The sequence below is a fragment of the Canis lupus genome, chromosome 9 (assembly GCF_011100685.1).
Source record: "Canis lupus familiaris isolate Mischka breed German Shepherd chromosome 9, alternate assembly UU_Cfam_GSD_1.0, whole genome shotgun sequence".
Lineage (NCBI taxonomy): Eukaryota > Metazoa > Chordata > Mammalia > Carnivora > Canidae > Canis > Canis lupus.
Genome location: NC_049230.1, coordinates 1,403,729 through 1,426,400, shown reverse-complemented (window position 1 = coordinate 1,426,400; position 22,672 = coordinate 1,403,729). Strand labels below are relative to the sequence as shown.

The following is a 22,672-nucleotide window of genomic DNA, read 5'->3' as shown; positions in this document are numbered from 1 at the left end:
AAAAGAAAACCTGACAAACAATGTAGCACAACCACTACTGAGGCGCTCCAGACCACCGATGCCCCAGGTATCGGTATCAAGAGAACAAGAGGTGTCCGCTAGGCTCCCTCACGGCGTAGGTTCCACTGGGGTCTTTTCTTGGCTAATTTTGGTTCTAGTACCTAACCCACTACACTGAGGAAACGGTATAAACATTTCCATGTATTTTCAAAGTTGTCTGAAGAGGGCATTCCAGTATTTCTCAGAGCCACAAAGGAAGGGACGCCACCAGCAGCCCACCACTCTGAGCCCTCTGCTGGCGGGGCGGGGATATCGGGAGCAGCTGCCCGGGAATGCAGCCCGGGAGGCTCTGCCTGGGGCTGCGAGGTGATGAGGGCCCCTGCGGACACAGATCCCTACATTCTATTCTGTAAGGCTTTTCCGCTTCATCCATCGAGAAAGGTCTGAGGACCAGGAGTAGGAAGGGAAAAAGAAAAGCCTGAGGAGTGCTGGCCTTTCAGCACTATGGTGAAACGCCAGGTTTCTGTTTATCTAAAACAGTGATATTCAAGCACCTGGATGGCTTAGTGGGTGAAGCACCTGCCTTCAGCTCAGGTTGTGATCTCAGGGTCCTGGGATCAAGTCTTGCGTCGGGCTCCCTGCTCAGCAGGGAATTTCCCTCTCCTCCTGCCTCTGTCCCTCCTGCTCATGCTCTCTCTTGAATAAAATCTTTTTAAAAAATTAGAAGACAAAAAACAATGCAATGACTTTCCAATTGCTCCTCAGATGCTGGATGATTAGCAAATCATCTGTACACATATAGGTACGAGCACAGAGCTGAACACCCAAGATCTGTGTGGCCTTGACAGTGTGCATGAGCAGCAATGAAAAAGTCTGTGTGCTTGTTGGACTGCCCTCGACACCCAGCTTGTGCTGGACCTCAGAGGCTTACAGAGTAGTGCCCAGTTCCCTGGGCTCTGGTGATGGGAGGGCAGGGACACTTACTGCACAGCTGCTCGATGGTGGCCCACTGCTCAGACTTCTTCCACGTCTGGGCGAGCTCCTCATTTCTGGTCCTCACTGCCTCCAGCAACAAGCTGATGCTGTCCTGCAAGAACCCAAAAATGAAGACTCCAACTTGCTGTGCGATGGTGGACACACTCTTGTTAATAAGACTCTTCTTCCCCAATGTCAAGACATACTCCAGAGGGAATTAAAAAAAATCTCACAGGCTGTCACTATGAAACACAAAATGCCACACACTTAGGTCTATAAAATCAAGTGCTAAATTCAGAGCTAAACTTAAGTTCATCCTGAAGAGCTGCCCTCTGCCACAAGCAGACCACTATGCTCAACCACCGAGATACTGAGCTCACATCCCTTATCCTGAGAACTTGGATGCACAGACAGGAGCTCACGGCCATGGGGTCCACCCTCCACCCTCATGCTTTCCCTGGAGGCTCTCTGTCTTCTCAAACGTCTCTAGATCCTACACCTCCAGGGTCCAAGTACAGAAAATTAAAATAGTCTATACAATGAGAAACTACTAAAGCTTCAGGGGATCTCAGGGGCTCCCCAGAAAATGTTTTCCAACAGGTGACTGCCAAACAGTACATGTCTACTGACAAGCGGGCCTGGTGTGCAGAGCCCAGACCTCTGGCACCTGCCCGACTGGATGAGCAGTGGCCTGCACTGGGGCCGAAGGGCCACTCTCTGCGCTCAATGAGGCAAGCAGAGGCAGAGGGAAATCTTGGGGTACCTGATGTCAAATATATGAAGCAGGTAGTTTGGGGCCAAGATACAGACACAAGATAGACCGAACAGGATACAAGTGGGGACTGAGGCGCTTCTGCCCTCTGTCACCTTCAGGGAATGTGTCAAGTCAGGGGCTCAGAAGAAATTCATTCCTCTCACTCTGCTATTCCCAAAGGTCTCAAGCACCAGAAAGGCACACACTAAGTAAGGGCCTCCTGGGTGGACCCACTGCCCCTACGCTGCTCAGACAGCAGCCACTGTTGGTGACACTTGCTCTCGGCTCCCTGACAGCACGTCTTCAAAACGCCAACTATGCAGCTGTGGACTCAGGGCCTGGATGCCAGCCAACCTTCTGGGCCAAGGCAATAAAACCACAGTTGATTCAGGAGAAGAGGAGATATCAGTAAGAAGGAGGGGCTGTGATTCTGAAACCGTTATAGAGTGCTGCATCTCTAATGCTCCATGCTAGAGGACAGAGCTCAATGTCCTCTGCTTCCCATGCAGTTATGACAAATGGAACTGTCCTCCATGGGGTGGGGACACGACACCGAGGCTTAGAGAAGCTGTTTCAGTGTAATTGCTAAATGTGGAAGCTCCATCTCTGTACCAAGAAGCCCCTTGTGAAAAGCCACTGCCCACAGGACCTAAGAGGGACTCTGACCCAGCTTCCCAGCCATGCTCTGGCTTGTGAGAAAAGGAAGCATCTTTTTTATAGCCAAACCCCACCTGGGGACCACCAAAGCCAGATATTCAGTCGGCACACACACTCAGGCCTGTACCTGCAGAGGCATGACCTCATTGGTGACCAGAAACAGCAGGAGGTGGAAATCCGAGATGGTATCCAGGAACACGGATGAGGTATTCTGGGACAGATAGGTGGCCAAACTGTGGAAGTCCTACAGTGGTGAGGGAGGAAACAAGTGAGCACGAGCGTCCCCAGACAGCCCTGGGTCCCAGCCCAGAGAGCCATCGTCCCCTCCTGAGACACGGCTGAGTGCAGAGCTCAGACACACACCACTCCCCATCCTGTTTGATAAACACTGATGGGGACCCAGGCCAGAGGGACACATGGCTGCAACATGAGCTGTGGCTCTATCCTCCTAGGAGGATGCTCTCAGTACACATGTGACTTATCGACAGGTGTAAGAGAACACAGTTATAAAGCTGACCCAGCTGGCAAATGCATTCACAAGGACAGATCGCCCCCCACCCGCCACCTCCAGGGGGATAGTGGGTTGCGGGAAGGGCTGACTTCGGGGCTAGGAGAAGACCTGCCTGGTACTCGCGGTTCACCTGTACTGCTGACCTTGGGTACTTGGACCGCGAGGATAGAGAGAGAGAGAGTGTTGGGGGGATTATGCAACATGACCGCCTTCAGCAAAACTAAACGCAGGCATTCAAGAATGCCACCCAGAAAGTGGCTCTGCACCTTTATAAGCACCCTGAGTCCCACAGATGGGCCATGAGGAGAGCAAAGCATCAGAGAGGTTTTGTAAGTGAAGCACCATGCTTCTCAAGAAAATATCCTTATATTCTTTTCTGTGATGCCTGTTAACAATTCGAACAAACATGTCCCAGACCATCCATGTGGCAGCAAGAGGCACCTGCAGGAGAGAGCAGGGGTCACGGCACAGGATGTGCTGCGTGAGACCCGCACCGAGTGCTAGAAAGCCTGGGTGGCCGGGCCACACAACGCCACACACGTCCTGGATGGTGCATGAGAGATGAAGCAGGGTGACAGGACAGGAAGCCAGAGCAAGCAGTGAAGTGACACATCTCCACAAGAAATGACGTTTGTTAACAAATAAAAAAGTTGTTAGGAGAGGACACGAGTGACAAATAAATTTGGGGAAAAAAAGAAGTCAAGTGAGAATGGCCCTTCTGGCAGATCCACAGGCCTGGGGCCTCATGGGGCTCTGTTCTGTGGTTATCTGTCAGCCCGGAGTGGATGTCAGGGTGATCAACAGTGTCTCAGAGACAGTCCTAGCTGGGCTTCGTCACAAGAATGAATCAGGAGAGTTTGAAACCTTGGTACTTTCTGGAAAAACAACACTGACACTAGATGAACAAGCAGTAGTTACTTTAAATTATGTTTCTAAAGACAAAGAGCTTACCTGTGTCTCACCCAATACATCCCGGTTTTCAATAGGAAATGGATTTTGTGAAATAGAAAAAGTATAAACTGGATCCTTGGGGAAAGTTGTTGTGATCTAATGAACAAAAACACAAATCCTTGATAAATTGTGCTGCCAACAGCGGTGAGGGCGGCCCCAGGTGCCCCAAACAGCCCTGAGCACAGCACCCACCCCTGAGCTCCGGCCAGAGTCCTAACTGTTCCCCACTGGACACAAGGGTCACCCATTAATGACACCCTAAATGAAAGCCCTAACACTCTGACTCTGGGAAGCAAACTGAAGGATCCCTGGTCACAAGTTTTAGGATCGTGCCATTTGTGGGCAGTTTGTGTGTGCTGGCCAGGCTTCCATCTGCCCAGCCGCTCACACAGAGGCCCTCCCCGTGGAGGAGCCAGAGAGTGAGCTCTGGGAACGCAGTGGACGGGGACAGAAGAACTCTCAGGGTCAGCCTTGATGCTGTGAGAGACACAATGACCTCCAGAGCTTGCAGAGGCCCCTCTGGACATACGGCACCACTGCACGGAGCCAGGGCATGTCGAGGCAGCAGGAGAACCCACGCTTCTGAGATGCAGCACACAGCCCTCCTGCTCTTCCCATCAGACGGCTGGAGTCAAGAGCTTATGTCTGAAGGGGAACCTGAGCCCTTCATTTGGCTCAGACATGCTTTAGTAACAGCAGAGGGCATTTTAAATCTAACACATAATCAATAGAAACTACAGGGACAGTGGTAAATGTACAAGAATCAATACAAATATAGTTTTTCATTCCTCCTGGCAGACGCCTCTCCCCACGAAAGCACCCAAGTGTGAGCTATCAACCACCTTTTGGTTGACACAGCTTTTCCTCTACAATATGACACCAGCGGCAGCAGATTACACCTCATCCAGATTTAGGGTAGCTATTCTGGTTCCTTCGGGACTATTTCTAAAGAATGAAAATGTTGTTCTGGTCTGTTTTCTGCATCAGTGAAGGCAGCGGGCCGTTTCAAGCTGGCTGGCCCAGGATTTGCTGTGACTGTGCCAGCACTCTGAAGGACAAGCTGAGCCATCCACAGCATCTGAGACCTGAGCCCCACTGCTCTTTTAAAGATTTTATTTTTAAGTCATCTCTACACCCAACGTGGGGCTTGAACTCACAACCCCAAGAGCAAGTCACACTCCATCAACGGAGCTAGTAGCCAGGCGTCTCTCCCACCGTCTCTTCCCCTGGTCTTTTATCGACCAGACCATGCAGTTTGGGGACTCTGGCCACAACGCCGCGTACCTGCATGGCCTCTGTCAGCTACGGATCCTAAGCCTCAGTCTGTTCCTCTGTGAGACACAGATGACTCCGAGTGCCTACATCCACTAAGGCTCAGACACACAGGCCTTATTAGTCTTAGCTGCTGTCACAGTTCTAAAGACGCCGGAAGAGCCTTCCAGGCTGTAGAGACAAAGGTCTGTGGAAGCCACAGCACTTTTGCTTTGGGAGGGCAGGGACGATGGTGGGCCAGCAACAACAGAGCACCTACCAGGCAGCAGATGTGGAATTAAGAGACATATGTGTTAGACCTGAAACCTCCCCTTAGAGCATGACAGAACCAAAGTTCACTAGGCAGTCTGCGAATATCCCAGACGCCCACCTCGACCTGTGTTCCAACAGCCCCAACCCAGCCTGCCTCAGGTCATCTAGCCAATGCCCTGACACATCCACAGCACATCCACAGCAGCTCAGGGAAGGGGGCTCATTCATCCCTTCTCCTGCCTGAAACAGCAGCCTGCTCATGAGGGGGACTGCCCCAACCTCGTTCCATAAGAACAGAGAGCCTGGGTATCATAGGGCAGAATGTTCCCTCACAACCAAACTTTACTGACTCAACACACTAAGCAAGAACTCGGCCCATTTCTAAAAAGAAAGAGGTGGGGAGGCCACAAGGAAAGAAGACCTCAGTAAGTGGGCTTTAAATCACGCAGACTCCTCCTAAGTGTATGTTCCATCAATCTGTTTTCATCTTAATTACACCCTAGGTAGTCTAAAAAACAGATGCCTTTACGGCCTAGGTAATAAATACGTTCTCAGGAACTGTCAATTGGAATGGAGCACCGATGGGCTTGGCTCATGGGGACCTGCTGCTCCAAATGCAATGATATTTTACAACCTGAATCACATGCCCTTCCTGAGTCCAAATGTAGCCCAGAGAGATCCTTGCAGGCAGCGGTTAGGAAATGAGCAGCCGCCCGTCCCCTTGGAACAGAGCTGATTGCTGCAAATGTGTTGGGCATTCATGCTGGAGTCCTCGACTGCCCTTTGGCCTGGGACCACACCTCCAGGACTAGAGCACGCCTCCAGAAAGGAGCTGAGACTGGGACCAGGCATTCTGGAGTTCCACCCAGGAAAGCACACTACCATCTCACTCAAGGACAATCATGGCTACCTGCCCCGGGGGACTGACTCAGGAGGAGAGTGACCCACCACCGTGAGCCCGGCTTTGGCAGCTGAGGTCTGAGTCTGGCCAGGGCAGCACCCGCACACACCGCACCATGCACAGTACCACACTGGGCTCGCTGACCTCCACAGGCTGCCTGGCCAGGTCAGTGGTCCTTTGTTATACTTTAGGTTTGGGAGAAGATAAATCCTAAGTTGTTTTTAAGGAAATAAAAACATAGAAACTAGAAGAAAAAGACCTTGAAATCACCAGCTTTTCATGATGACAGAAGCTCAATGATTCATATATTTCCCGGGTGTCCATCCTGGGCCAGGTATAGGGGCAACTGTCCAAGCTACTGCTGCTACCCTCACAGGGCCCCCACCCGGCAGCCCAGGGGGGTGGCGGGGCGCTGTACACTTACATCTATGATCAGATACTCCACGGGCAGGGGCCGGGCCAGCTGGGTGATCTCATTGCCAAACTTGTCTATGTCCTGAAACAGGAAATAAAAGTGAGCAGCATGAGCAAAGATGTGATCAGTGACATGGTTTATCTTTTACATGCTTGTCTTAGCTTTTGAATGACTACAATTTCTTTTTAAAGATTTATTTATTTGAAAGAAAGAGTAAGAGAGAGAGGACACAAGAGGAGGGGGGAGGAGAGGGAGCAGAACTGCCCCCCCTCCGCTGTGCAGGACTCGATCCCAGGACCCTGAAATCATGACCCGAGCTGAAGGCAGATAGATGCTCAACCAACTGAGCCACCCAGGCGCCACCAATGACTACAATTCTTGCCTATGTGTATGAAAAGCAGACAGGATACTGTGCATGTTTTTGCTACGCATCCACCTTCTGTCATTTCCTGGAGCTCTGTATGATGATGGCCATAACATGAAAACCAGCCATGCTTTTTCTACCATGCGTAGTCTCTGCTGGGAGCCTATGTTACAGCCCCCTACCCAGCATACACATCAGGCCTCACACTAACGTTGCCCTGTGCAACACACGGGTCCAGGGCTCCCTCCCACCTGCCTCCCAGGCTACACCTGTTCCTTTCCATCCTGGACAAGCTCCCCACAATCTTGAGCCTAAATGCTAGCTCCTAATGATCTACTTACACCTCTGAAAACCCAACTTAATACACATACGTTAATAAAATAAATACATACACAAACGAGTACACACACACACAAATACGCAGACATGGAAAACCCCCACCACCAATCTGTCAAAGTCTAAACTTGTTTTGCTTTGTCAGATGCACAGAACATAAAGTTTAATTATGGGGAAAAATGGCCAGCATATGTTCATTAATCATAAAATGACAATTATATCTGATTTATGTCAAACATGCTGAGTTCAAACAGAGCTCTAAAATAAATTCATAAGAACCAACACTTTTCATTAAAGATTCTGTGAGAGGGGGTCATATTTTCTATCTAAATCATCATTTAACATCATATAAATCATTCACTGAGTCATATATAAATTATACATCCATAACTTCCAATTATGGGGCCTTCCATAAAAGTTTACATTTATTAAAGCTCTCAGACCCAAATGGATGCCAGGCAGGTCCCCCCTGAGGTCTGTAGGATGACGCAAGGCCACCCCAGCATATCCCACCTTTCCAGGGACGTCAGAGGCACGCACCGTCGTTCAAGACAACCTTCCCAGGCTGTTCCTAAGTTGAACCAGGTCTATCATCCTAATGGCAAGTCCGGAGGTCCTATTTGGCCCAGATCCTTTTGTTTAGAAATTTAAATTTCTGGTCTGCAATAAAGCTGTTTATCCATGCCTTCCTGACCTTTCTTCGATTCACAACTAAAGAGAGCTGCCAACCAGAGCCCGCCCCTCTGCTCTCCCAGGACACCGTCCAAATCTAACTACACAGGAAGCATTAGCACCCCATCAAAGGACACATTCCTGGAAACAACACACCATGCTTTGTCTGTCTGGCTTCTTTTGAAGTTGGAATTACTTTCCACTCCATCTGGGTAAGAGTCACTTGTCCTTACACGTGACAGGTGGCTGCCCTGCGCTGGTTTCCACAGCAGTCAGGCCGAGCCCAGCTTTCTGTGGCTCTCCTGGCTTGGACGGGGGCAGCCTGAGACATGGGCCGGTGGAGTAGGTCCTGGGGCCCCAGAAGCGGCAGTTTCTCGATAAAGGAGATATGGTAGGAGGCGGGAATCAAATCCAATCACACTAAATCACCACTTCCAAAAATACACGCTTGCCCCTACAAGAAATAACCTGCAACAACTCATATATAATTAGCCCATCTGGAATTCATCTTCCAATCTAATTAAGCTCTAATATGCAGAAACATTCTTCCAGCACCTGTTCGCTTTCATCTTCCCCTCTAGGGATTTTTCTTGTTAAATGCCCCTCTCTCTTTTTTTTCTGCGTCATGCTATTCTCTTTCAAATTTAACTACCCAACTGTACCTTTCTGCTCCCCAAGAAAATAAAGGTGCTGCATCCCCCTCTGCTCCCCGGGGGGAGAACAGGTAACTTCTATCTTTCCCCCGTGCCTCCACGTCTATGTTTCTGCCAGCCAGTCCCCAGCCCTACACAGCATCTGAAAAGCAATTACTTTTTATAGGCGTCAGCAGATGTCGGGCTGGGGGAGGAGGGCCTCTGAATTCCCAGGTCGGCAGCCGACAAAGTGTCAGCGGTTTCATCTCCACGGGGAGGAAGTCTCTGGGATAGGCAAGGGCTGAGGTCCTCGGTGCCAGGCCACCTGCAATGGCCATGTCTGCAGACAGCTGCACCACCGTCGGGATAGTATAGAGAAGGCCAGGGATCTCTGTCTTTGTGGCAGGACAAGGACAAGCTCCACTGACCTGGTGGTGCCATCTTTCTTGGAAAAGGTGAACGAAATCCCTATTGTATTGCTTTTCTCTTTAAAGAATTGGTAAGAAGGATAACAAGTAACACCAGCAGCTTGACCTGAGACTTCACAGGATAAAGAAAAAAATCAAAGTTCTCAGAACAATGTTTCTCAAAAGAATCACTGTCTAGGAAACAGTCCTGTCAATAAGCACCTACAGAGTGTCTGTCAGAGGCAAACAGAATCAGCAGCTAACATATATTAGGTGCTGGGGGTACACGGTCCAGGCTAGACACCACATGTATACAACCAGCAGGCCCCAGTGCATGAGGACATCAGGGGCTACCAAAGTGAGTTCATGTGCCTGAGGTGGAGTGCCTGGTAGAGGTGGGTGGAGGGGGTTAGAGACCCTGTCTACCCATATCAGAACCCCAGAGCTCAGCACTGGAACCTGACACACTCTGCTCTTCCACCCTGCGCTGGCACCGAGGTCAAACATTCCAACCCCACTCCCACTTGTGGGGACCCTGTGACCACAGGCTCCAGTCCTGCAAGTATCATGCTGAGCAAAACTTGCTACCTCCAACTCCAGAGAAAGAATGGGTACCACAGAATCCTTGTTCCTAGACTGGGACATCATGACAATATGTGGTTCAGAGTCTCTTCTCTTATTGGCAATTTCTTGATTGATAAATTTTCCTAAATAATGCCCATTATGTAGCAAACATAATCTCTTGTAATTAAAATATTTGTTTAAAAAATATTTACAAGTGCAGCGGTCTTTACCCTGAGAAATACAGAAACATATTATGGAACTATAATGGGGTGCCTGGGGGGGGGCTCAGTTAAGTGTCCATCTGCCTTCAGCTCAGGTCTTGATCTCGGGGACCTGGGATCGAGCCCCAAGTCGGGCTCCCTGCTCAGCGGAGAGTCTGCTTCTCCCTCTGCCCCTCCCTTAGCTGGTGCTCGCTCTCTCAAATAAATAAAATCTTCAAAAGGAAAAAAAAAAAAACCCACAAGGAGAAAATGTAGGTAAATATAGAGTTATGGGGTAAAGAATTACTTCCTAAATATAATAACAAAGGCAGAAATTACCATGAAAAAGGATCTTTGAAATCAGAAACTATTTCACCATCTTTACAGGAAAAACATAAAGAAAATGACAGCCTGGCACGTGTCTCTAACATACGACAAAGGGTTAACATACAAAACCCAACAAACAATGCAGAAACAATGAATCACCTCACAAATACCCAGTGCTGCACACGCCAAGGCAATTCACAAAGGACACAGGAGACCCTGGGATGAAGCGGGTGCGGAGCAGGGTCCTGACAGAGCCACTGCGCCCACGCGCCAGCAAGGGCAGTGTGGTCTGCAGCCCAGTCTGCATGAGGGAACTGTGCCACCTTTTTGGAGATTTGGGAGAATGCCTAACACCCTTGAAATACAACTGTCCTTCAACAAATAATGACAGCTCTGGGGATTTGTCCTGAGTAATGTAGAGCACACACCAAAAGCAAGGTAAGGGATGGGCCGAGGATCACTGCTGAGAAGTGCCAGGTGCTGGGCACAAACCTGGGTCCCTCAACAGCCAGCTCCTTGAAGGAGGGACGACCCCCTCTGCCTCCGTGCCCTCCTCGCCGCTACACCTTGGATCCCACCCTCCTGCCCCACCGCCTGAACCAGCCCCACAAAGAGCCGAGTTCCATGGGGCGGTGGGGCTGCCCGGCCCGGCCGACTCCGTCCTCTCACTTCCTTGCAAGGCTTCCAGTGGAACTGACACCAAAAATGGCTTGCTTGGCTTCGTTCCTGGTCCCACCATCCCAGACCTCAAACACCAAACACTGGCCCCTAGGTCTCAGGGTGCTACTCACCGCAGTTATCTGACTCCAGTGCCCACCTGCTCACCCTGGCCAGAGACCTAGCTCCAGCCTGGGTTCCTCCCTGCCACCCCGGAGGCCTCCGGGGCACTCTGCCCAACGGCCACAGGGAGTGGACATGTGTCCCCTGCATTACAGCACCAGTCTTCTCACTGGGTTCCCCAACTCTGTGCCCAGAATGATCTACAACACTGACCTCCCACCCACAACCTGGTATCCAAGCACCTCCTATCACACATCACACTGCTTTCAGGCCCACCTCACATCTCCCTCCTGTGGCCATCTCCGAATTCCCCAGACCCTCTGCTCCACACCAGTCACCCCTTGCCACAGGACCAACACCAGGAGCACTCACGTGGATCATTTTTCTCATGTTACAAAAACCCCAAATGAGAAAACATCTTGTTCCCACTTCCCACACAAGCACTGTCCATCGCCTCCCACCTTTCCAGCAGACTCGGTTTTTGGCCGGCCTCTCCTTTAAATCCACACTAGCCAGCCCTGCGTTCTCTACACCAGCTGCTCGGGCCCCGATGGCCACATGGTGCCCACAATACTCTCATTCTGGGATTGTCAGCACCACATGACAAGGTACCTGTTTCTCGGCTTGGCTTCCTGGTGCCCCCTGGCATCCCGGGAGTGCACACTGTCTCTGCTGCGGCCCTCACCTGCCCCTGAATGCTCGTCTCCACCTCTCCTCCCCAACGATGGCATCCAGGCAACAGCCCCTCACACCATCCACACAGCACATCTGCAGACCCACCTCCAGGTACAACTCACTGTCCCAGGCTCCATACTCACCCACCCCCGGCCAGGGTGGTGTAGAGGCATGGGCCTAGGTCCAGAGCTGCACTGGCGCACGCAGGAGCCCTCACAGCACCCAGAACAACCGGAATAGCTTTCAGTTGTTACAGACGCTATGATTTAGCCACATCTTCAGTCATGTGCTCCTTCTTCTTCATAATCACATTTAAATGATTGACCTAGGGGCCCCTGGGTGGCTCAGCGGTGGAGCGTCTGCCTTCAACTCAGGTCATGATCCTGGGATCCTGGGATCCTGGGATCAAGTTCCACATCGGGCTCCCCACAGGGAACCTGTTTCTCCCTCTGCCTGTGTCTCTGCCTCTCTCTGTGTCTCTCATGAATAAATAAAATCTTAAAAAAATAAATGATTGACCTAAAGCAACAGTAAAAAAATGAGAAGTAGGCCAGATGCAGACAGTGGTTACTGCTCACCAGGCCTCCCTCGGGTCTTTCTATAGAGATCAAGTGTGCGACCACGAACCCAAAACTCTTGCTTTAAACTACAGAAGGAAACCAAATGGAGTGTAAAATGGCACAGAAAGGGAGAAAAGAAAATACCATACTCTCTTCTGCCCTGAACAGCCCCAAGATAACCCACATCAAGCAGTAGCTCCCTCAGGAAAGCACCTGCTTTTACAAACAACATGCCTTGGATGTCACTGCACGTCTTCCCGATCCTTACTTCTCCAGACTCACTGCCTCTCAATCACATCCCCTGCCCAGCCCCTCTTCATGGGTTGCACACCACCCGCCAGGGCATGCAGACCAGAGTGTGGCCAAACACTGCCCTCACAAAAGCCCCCCAAGCTCTCCGGGCCTGTCCTCTGTACACTGTACACACACCCACAGGAACATGAGCATCACCACCCACGTATGCTCACGCTGCATATACAGTTATGTATTGAATTTTACGTTTTGAGTTTTATCCTAGGTCCTTAAATAATTTTCAAGCACATGCCTTAAGTGGTCACAATATATTCTACCCAGTGACATATTTTAATTTAATGCCCCATTATTGGACTTTTAGGTGGCCTCCCATATTTGTTATCACAGATGACACCAAGAAGAGTAGCCTCAGGTGAACCTTGGTGCACGGCCCATTTGCAAGGCTGACTCTTAACCCAGCCACAGCCCACGGGAGGACCAAGAGGATTATTTCCATGTTTGCTTTCAGAGGTCTCTTTGCTCAAACTGTATTTTCCTAAAACATATGAGAAATGAATATCTCAAATCCTACAAGGCTATAAACAACTGTGGGAAGCATGGCAACCCTGCTCTCACTAACTAACAGCCAAATGAGCAATCCGGGAAAAAAACACAGCGTGATTTAAAGAAATAACACAGGCTCTGTGATCAAAGGGAGCTCACTTCCCAGGGCGCCTGGGGGGCTCAGTCAGTGAAGCATTGGACTTTGGCTCAGGTCACGATCTCAGGGTGCTGGGATGGAGCCCTGCAACGGGCTCCCTGCTCAGCGGGGAGTCTACTGGAGATTCCCTCTGCCCCGCCCCCCACTCGTGCTTTTTCTCAAATAAACAAAATCTTAAGGGGAGGGGGGTGCGCACTTCTTAAGTGCAAGAAATTTACAAGAATGGAAGTAAAAAGCACATTTTCAACCTGATAAAGGATATTACCAAACAAATAAAAAACCCACAGCAAACTCCTAGATAATGATGAAATCTTAAAAGCACTTCCTTTATGGAAGCCTGGGTGGCTCAGTGGTTGAGCGCCTGCTTTCGGCTCAGGTCGTGATCCTGGGGTCCCAGGATCGAGTCCCGCGTCGGGCTCCCCGCACAGAGCCTACTTCTCCCTCTGCCTGTGTCTCTGCCTCTCTCTGTGTGTGTCTCTCATGAATAAATAAATAGAACATTAAAAGGAAAAAAAAAAAAAGCACTTCCTTTACAGTTAAAAATAAGACAACAGTGCTGGTCACTGGACGTTGTTCTGGAAGCCCTACCAACAGGAGGAGGCGAAATGAATGGGAAGGGAGAGACCATCGCCATTCCTAGATAATACACTCATCTGTGCAGAAAGCCCAGAGGAATATACATGTGAATTCAGAGGAACCAATAATAGATATCAAAGTTGCCAAACATTTATCAGTTTCAAATAGCTAAAACATAATTTAAAAAAGACGCTATTTATAATATGTAGAAACCGTAAGTATCAAGGAGCAATCTACAGGCAGGACCTCCATGCCGATGACCCTAAGTCCCTGAGACACTGGGGACATGGAGCAGGTGCAGCACCCCCACATTCGCAGGGGAACTCAGCACAGAAAAGGGGGCCATGAAGTCCTAGTAAGACTTGTTTGTTCTGGTGCAACTTGTGAGCCAGTTGTCTATCTTCTACGGAAGAGAAAAGGGTCAGGAGCAGTCAAGGCTCCTGAAGAAAAGTATGGTGGGGATATAAGCAATCAGGCACAGAGGGTAACCGTAGTCAGAGTGATGGTGAACACATAATATTGGTGCCAGCGGAGAAAACTGGCCAATGGAGCGGAGCAGAGCAGAAACACATCCTGGGCGAGGGGACACAGATGACAAAGTGCCACAGATCAACAGGGGTTGAAGTAGAGGGTTTTCAATAAATGGTGTTTCCAGTTGATTATCCAGAAGATTTTTTTAAAAATTAAGAAAGAAGTTGGGCCTCTGCCTCACACCATCCAGTGAAAAAAATTCCAGGTGGGCTAAGAGCTCAAATGTATAAGACAAAATCATAAACCTCGTACAAGACGATAGACTATCTTATGACTCAACATGCTAAACCCTAACGACAAGAGCCACAAAGCTGACCATGATGAAACATCAACCTCTGGCATCAAGACACCACAGAGAGGAAACATGAGCCACGTGAAGAGCTGTCACATGTGTCACTGACAAAGGGAAGAAATGGAATACCGGGGGACACTTACAAATCAACATGAAAGAGACACAACCAACCACCCAGGAAAAAAAAACAAAAACAGGAAGCCTACTTGAAATGCACATCACAGGACACAGGACACAGGACACGGGACATAGGACGAGCCAACACACAAAGACTCTGACCTCACTTACAATCAGGTGAGTAAAAGTCATAACACAACAAAGAGTGTGTGGAAGTCAGCAGTGGTTGGCACCTGTGCGCAGCCGGGGAACACTCTAGGGAAGGAGCCCAGCAAGCTTGGGGGGGAGCACAGTCTCAGATCTGTCGACTACAACAACATGCAGATCTAGGAAGAGAAGCTGGGGGTGGCAGCTCAGCGCTGTAGACTGAGGTCACCTCCTGGGAGAGAAAACGAGGGGAAGCACAGGAGGGTCCCAGGAGCTTCAGAGGCCACAGGAATATTGTAGTCCTTAAATGCCAGGTCAGACTTGGTATTATGTGATGTTTTATTTCTTAAACATATTTTATAGGTAATCTTTCCTATCTATTTGGTATTTAATTTTAAAAACTTCAAAAAGAATCAGATGGGAGCATAATTAATCTAAAGTGATGTATTCATTGATAGTATGCATGGAGGGCTTCCTAAGCAGGTGCCGGGATGGAGCCAGAGAGCCTGGGTGAGGAATCTAGGATGTAAAACACGCCGAGCTCCTCAACGTGAGGGCACCAGGTCCTGCCATCACCCACAGGCTCTCACACTTTCCTAAAAATGAAATTACTGTCCAAATGCTCAGAATGGCAGCCAGCAGGACCCTTGACCTCAGGTCCTAAAAACTAGTCAAAACACTGATTCTACATTACAAAACATCGTATCACAAATGCATCTTTGTAAGGTAGGAACTTTGGAGGGGGAGGAACTAACTCTATTTCTTGTATTGGTTCCCAGTGTGATGTGATTTGAGGTGTGAGCATTTAATAATAGTTTAAAACTGAAGTACCTGCTCCACAAACAGGATCTAAGGGCAGGGTGTGTGCTCTAGAGGCCAATCATTTTTATTAAACACCATGGAGGATGCAGGGGGAGAGAAGAGGAACCACTATACAAGGGGCTAGGAATCACTTCCTTGGAAGAATGATAGGAGTGCCCCTCCCCACCAGCTCCACTGCTCCCCCAAACCCGAGAGGCATCCAAGTGAGCTGTCACAGGAGAGCCCTACTCTGTCCTTCACCTGCACCAGTCTGGAAAGAGCAGGTGCAGCAGTGCCATCGTCCTTGGCTCCACAGGCATTTCCAGATAGTGGCTGACAAGAAGAGTTGGCCTGTGCCTTTGGACACTTGCCTCTGCTTGCTGGCCCAGCATTCAGGGCACCACCCCAGCGCTCCCGCAGAACCCGCAGACCCTTGAGCTGTGGCAACTGTGCTGACTCAGGCAGAAGAGAGCCGAGGAGGGTGCTGCTGAGTGGGCCAACACTCACTGCCCTGTCCCTTCCCGTGCCCGTGAACACGGACCCACCAACACAGACGATGTCATTCCACACAGGGACTGAGTGTCTGGGCGTTCCCGCCACCCACCACCCCAGCACTCTGGTACAATCAAGCACTGAATGATTTTCAGCAAAGACAAAGAATGAGCACTACACGCTGCAGACATGGCTGGACCTGAAGACATTACAGAAAGTGGTGAAGAAAGCCCGTCACAACAGACGGTGCATGGGGTGACTCTGTCAGGACAACACACACACACACACACACACACACACACGGGACAAAGGACTGCCAGGAGTTCCGACTGCCAGGAGTAGTTTCGGAACGAGAGGCTTGGGGAGGGGTAGTTGTCATGCAGGGTTTCTGTTTGGGGGATAAAAGTATTCTAAAATCAGATGGTGGTGCACGAATATGTGTGAATATGCTAAAACCCAGTGAACTGTGCACTTTCGATGGGTGAATTATACTGTATGTGAGTTATATCTCAAAAAAGCCATTTTAACATTTAACTTGAGGGGTGCCTGGGTGGCTCAGTGAGTTGGCATCGGACTTTGGTTAGGGTCCTGGGATCCAGCCCTGCATCGGGCTCCCCGCTCATGCACACTCTCTCAAATAAATAAATCGTTAAAAAATCGTTAAAAAAATTAACTTGATAGAAATAATAAGTACTAAAACAATGACTAGAAAAGTACACACATCAAGTTTAAAAATTGCTGGAGGAATGGTGCCTTAGTGGCTTAGTCAGCTGAGCTTCTGACTCTTGGTTTTGGCTCAGGTTGTAGTCTCGGGGTCACAGGATCAAAGCCCCTTATCTGCACTGGGCACAGAGTCTGCTTGGGATTCTCTCTCTTCCTCTCCCTCCACCTCCACCCCAAGCTTTCTCCCTCCCTCCCCCTCTCTTAAATAAATAACCTTTAAAAAATATTTAGCCTCATTATTTTTTTTAAATTTTATTTATTTAACAGAAAGCAAGCACAAGTCGGGGGAGAGGCAGAGGGAGAGAGAGCAGCAGACTCCCCGCAGAGGAGAGAGCCCGACGCGGAACCCGATCCCAGGACCCTGAGATCATGACCTGAGCCAAAGGCAGATGCTTCACTGACTGAGCCACCCAGGTGCCCCTACCTTCCTGTTTCTTAAAGGTGAAGACACGCTGTTTTTTTATTGTTTTTTTTTTTTTTTTTTTTTTTTTAAGGATTCTATTTACTTATTCATTAGAGGCAGAGAGAGAGAGAGGGGCAGAGACACAGAGAGAGGGAGAGGCAGACTCCACGCAGGGAACTCGATGTGGGACTTGATCCCGGGACTCCAGGATCATGCCCTGGATCGAAGGCAGGTGCTAAACCGCTGAGCCACCCAGGGATCCTGTTTGATTATTCTTATTTACTGACTCTTTTGTATGTAGCTTATTTCACAACAGAAATAATTATGAAATGGATTACAATGAATTAAATCTTTATCACATATGCCTGGAAAAGAACTCATTCTGATGCAAGTAAACTTCAATAAAACAAAAAGGAGTAAGAAAAAAATCACACCTCACTGAAAATCAAGATACCAAAACAATTTAAATGGTACATACTCTAGAATTCATTTTCTTGACAAAAGCCATGAATATTAGTATCAATTGTTTAAGATTATTTCCTTCATAAACACAGTGTCTAAATACTCTTGGAGTGGGGCACCTGGATGGCTCAGGGGTTGAGCATCGGCCTTCATTCAGGGTGTGATCCTGGGGTCCTGGGATCGAGTCTCCCATGGGGTTCCGTGCAGGGAGCCTGCTTCTCCCTCTCCCTATGTCTCTGCCTCTCTGTCTTTCTCATGAATAAATAAATAAAAAATAAATAAGTAAATACACAGGAATAAAATCTCACTTGGTGGGCAGCCCGGATGGCTCAGCGGTTTAGCACCGCCTTGAGCCCAGGGCCTGATCCTGGAGACCCGGGATCGAGTCCCATGTCAGGCTCCCTGCATAGAGCCTGCTTCTCTGCCTGTCTCTCATGAATAAATAAATAAAATCTTTTTTTAAAAAAAATCTCACTTGGTGTAGACACTTGCTTACTTAAGAAATGGATCTCAAAGGTGTCCCGGGCCCACAGCACGGGAACCCAATGGGCTGGAACATGTTCCAACTTTCCAAATGCCACCCCCAAGGCCCTCCTGGCAAATCAATTCCCAACATGCATTTTCTAGTTAACAACTCTGGAAGGGGCATCACCTCCAACGTTCTCTGCACAATGAAGGGCTCAGCAGAGACAGCATAAGAGGGAAGCAAGCCATCAGGCCAGGTTTCACGCAGGGCATCTGGCTCACCAGACAGGATACTTTCCCCGTGTGCTAGGAGCGCTGCATCTCTTGAGTGTTTGCAGGGATGACAAGCTCCTCCCAGAGGTGTCTGCTGCCAGGACTCTGCCCTCAGATGGGCCATGCCCACGCCTCTGCCATCTACTGGCTGCGTAAGCATCTTTGTGCCTCCACTTCCCCACCTGGAAAAGGGACAACAGTACCCCTAACACCACCTAACCCTGTAGGGTGCCATGAGGACGAGGGGAGATGCCGACAGCTCTCAGAAAGCCTGCAGCCCGCTGGAATTACAGTTTCCGTTGGCTCCCTGTGTCTCTACTGGCCACTCAGGGCCACATTACTGAATGAGAGCAAGGCCCTTCTCAGGAAGGAAGGAACACCTGAAATCCACCCCCTCCAGCCCCACACCATGGTGTCCATCCAGCCTCCAGGGCCTGGAGACACACACACAACATGCACAAGAGCTCCCACAAACACCACAGAAACACAGGACTTCCAAGCTGCATTTTAAAAGCTGTCAGAGCGCTGTGGGCATAAGGGTGGCAAGGGTGGCAAGGGTGCCGAGGACCAACCTCCGGGGCGGGGGTGGGTGGGATGCCACCCAGGGGTGAGGATACGGCCCCCGGCAGATGTCTACAGGAGAGTGCACGCAGCCAGGCCTTTCTCGCAGGTGTGAGCTGGGCTGCAGCTACAAACCGGACACCAAAAGGGGCTGGAGGGTCCACCCAGCTACGCAGACACGCTGTCTGACGCTGAGGCACACAGGAGGCCAAGCACCCGGAGGGCAGAGAACAGCCTCTGCAATCCCACGGAGCAGGCACGCCTTATCTCACTGCACTTTGGTGTCCCGCGCTTCACCAGCACTGTGAGGTTTTACAAGTTGAAGGTTTGTGGCCGCCCCATACTGAGTAGGTCTATAGGCACCATTTTTCCAATAACATTTGCTTACTTCGTGTCTCTGTGCCACATTTTGGTGACTCCTGCATTATTTCAAACATCTTTGTTTTCTGTGTTTTTTTAAAAAATATTTTATTTCTTTGACAGCAAGGGAGAGGGAGGGAGAGAGCACACTTGCACACAAGCAGGGTGAAGGCAGAAGGAGAGAGAGCAGCAGACTGCCCCCAAGCACAGAGCTCGATCATGACCTTAGCGCAACCAAGTGAGCCACCCAGGCACCCCTCAAACTTCTTTGTTATTATGTGTTAGGACAGTCTGTGATCAGGGATCTCTGATATTACATAAACTTGATGAGGCAGCAGCAGCATGTGAGAGAACTGACTCCCGATTTTGAAAGCAGCTCTCCTGTGGGTAACCTGCTATCATACAGCATCATCTGCTACAGGAAACTCGTTCATGAAAGGAACAAGTGACGGAGCAAGCTTCACTGCAACCCCAGTGTAAGAACTTGCCACAGCTACCCCAGCCTTCAGCAGCCAACCACACTGAGGCAAAAAGATCATGACCTGCTGAAAAAGCTCCAATGATCCTTAGCACTTCTCGGGAATATCTTTTTTTTTTAATTTTTATTTATTTATGATAGTCACAGAGAGAGAGAGAGAGAGAGAGAGAGAGAGGCAGAGACACAGGCAGAGGGAGAAGCAGGCTCCATGCACCAAGAGCCCGACGTGGGATTCAATCCGGGTCTCCAGGATCCCGCCCTGGGCCAAAGGCAGGTGCTAAACTGCTGCGCCACCCAGGGATCCCAAATATCTTTAATTTAAGGTATGTACATTGTTTTCTAGACATCCTACTACACGTCTCACTTTTGCGTGCGCTGGGAAACCAAAAAAATGCCATCTGGCTGGTTTTATTGCCCTATCTGCTTTATTGTGGTGGTCTGGAACTGAACCCGCAATATCTCCAAAGCGTGCCTGTGCTCAAGGCAAAAAGTACTGCCGGTAGGAGGGACCGAGAAACAACACAGGTGAACAGGGAAAACCCAGACAGAGTACTGAGTGAAGTATGGAGTGACGCTGAGGCTCTCCCCACTCCTGAGAGCACGAGGGGTTAGGAGTTCTGGTTCTGTCCCTGGTGGAAGGCCACTGCTGCAGATAGAAGCCAGTTCTGCACGGGGCTGGGATGACCACATCTTAGACACAGGGGGTTCAAACACACAGCCATTCTCCCTGTCAAGATGATGCAAATTTCAGGAGTGTACAGGGTGGAATTTTGCAGATAGCATTAAGGTCACTAATCCAGGGACACCTGGGGGGCTCAGCGGTTGAGCGTCTGCCTTCAGGTCAGGGTGTGATCCCGGGGTCCTGGGATTGAGTCCCGCATCGAGCTCCCTGCAGGGAAGCCCGCTTCTCCCTCTGCCTGTGTCTCCACCTCTCTCTGTGTGTCTCTCAGGAATAAAAAAATAATGCCTTAAAAAAAAAAAAAAAAGAAAAAAAAAAAGATGACTAATCCACTGACTTTCTTTTTTTTTTTTCCACTGACTTTCAAGTCAGAAGACGACCTTGGAGCAGCTAGACAGGCCAGATCGAAAGACATGAGCCTGTCAAGTAGTGCAAGGGAAGCAGCAATCAGAGGAACACACTCCTGGCAGGCCTCCAGGGAGAAGCAGCAGACTGCCTCTCTGTGAAGTGCGTGGGGCGAGGTGCCCAGGTACTTGGTGCTGCCAACATCTCCCTGCAGATAATAATATCAGAGCCTCCCCCCCCCAAAAAAAAATAATAATAATATCAGAGCCCAATTGACACCGCGATGGCTGAGCGCTGCCCAGAGCCAGCGCTGTGAGTGAACACAGCACTGTGGTTACGGCAACCCTGTTTGTAGCGACTTGTTACGGCTGCCACACGAGATGAATACAATGGCCAAAAATGACACAAACACACAGACCCAAGAAGCTCAAAAAACCCCAAATTCAGGACAAATGAGGAAAACTACCCAAGCACATCAGGACCAAGTTGCTTGAAAGCAGTAAGAAGAGGAGAACGTAAGAAGGAGCAGCAAGAAAAGTCTTATTATGGATGAAGGAACCCATGAGGGGGACAGCTGGATTCCCGCTGGAAACGTCCAGAGTCACAGTGACACCAACCCATCAATCTAGCATTTTTTTTTCTTAAAGATTTTATTTATTTATTCATAAGAGACAAAGAGAAAGAGGCAGAGACACAGGCAGAGGGAGAAGCAGGCTCCCTGAGAGGAGCCCGATGCGGGAATCAATCCTGGGTCTCCAGGATCACACCCTGGGCCAAAGGTGACGGTAAACTGCTGAGCCACCTGGGCTGCCCCCTAGTATTCTTTATACAGTGAAAACAGCCTGCAAAACGAAGACAAGATAGCCTCCAGACAGACAAAAGCTGCCTTGCAGGAGAGAGAACTGAAGGAACCCTCCAGGCAGCAGGACGGTACTGGGGAGAAACGCAAAGGCTGCCCACTCGGGAACCAAGAAGGGACCTGGCCTCGAAGCAGGAACAATGGACTCTCCAGTCGCAGAGGAGAGCACCTAACTCCTACCTGTTCAAGCAGGACATTCTTCAATGAAAATAGCTTTAATAGCTCTCGCAAGAAACAAAGATTTAGTAATGGACGATGATGCGTCTAAATTGTTAGCTCACACGTTGGTGTCCTGAGGAGAGTGCGTGGATGAATCACATGGCTCCATTTTCTACTCCTGCTGAGGCTGATGTATCCACTTTTCTCACGTTCAGAAATGGAAATTGTGTCTGTGTGGCAACGGTTTGATCTGATCACATATCCCCAGCCCAGCGCATGTTATTTCTACTTTCCGTCAGAAGCCCCAAACGTGCTCTGGCAATGCCTTCACCCACAGAGTGGGTTCTGAGCCACCAGAGGACAAGTGGCTGACAGGACAGTGGAGTCTGACACAAGTCAGCATTCAGCTATTCCCCACCCACAATTCTCTCTGCGCCGTGGTGTTTTTACCTTATAGAACACATCGGGCACATACTGCTCGCTGCTGGACTCCTTGGCATAGCCGAGCTCAGGGGCATCCTTGCAGGGCAGCAGGCACTCGTCACGGACCAATGCCATGCACTGATTGGAGACCTGGTACCCTTCAAAGTGGACCTGGTTGTCGGGACCACCTGCGAGAGAGAGACCTTCATGGAAAATCCACCAGAGAAGACTCAAACCAAGTCTGTATCTGTTACTCATCACTTTGGACCAACACAACGAAAAGACCCTCCAGAGTCTGTCTTGGGCTAAGAATTCAAAAATGTCGGACAATAACCTGTTGAGTAGCTTGAGCACACAGCCTCGGATGCA

The 22,672-nt window shown here is 49.7% G+C and overlaps 1 protein-coding gene across 2 annotated transcripts in view; it reads right to left on the bottom strand.

Moving 5' to 3' along the window:
* Window positions 1-22,672, bottom strand: part of NPLOC4 (NPL4 homolog, ubiquitin recognition factor) — a 65,754-nt gene that overhangs the window by 3,300 nt on the left and 39,782 nt on the right. For both annotated transcript variants that reach the window (XM_038546327.1, XM_038546328.1), the window contains 5 exons: window positions 22,331-22,491; window positions 6,698-6,769; window positions 3,849-3,944; window positions 2,514-2,630; window positions 985-1,087 (listed from right to left, as the gene is read on the bottom strand). In XM_038546327.1, coding sequence (XP_038402255.1) covers window positions 985-1,087; window positions 2,514-2,630; window positions 3,849-3,944; window positions 6,698-6,769; window positions 22,331-22,491 — 549 coding nt within the window. The remainder of the gene's footprint in view (window positions 1-984; window positions 1,088-2,513; window positions 2,631-3,848; window positions 3,945-6,697; window positions 6,770-22,330; window positions 22,492-22,672) is intronic.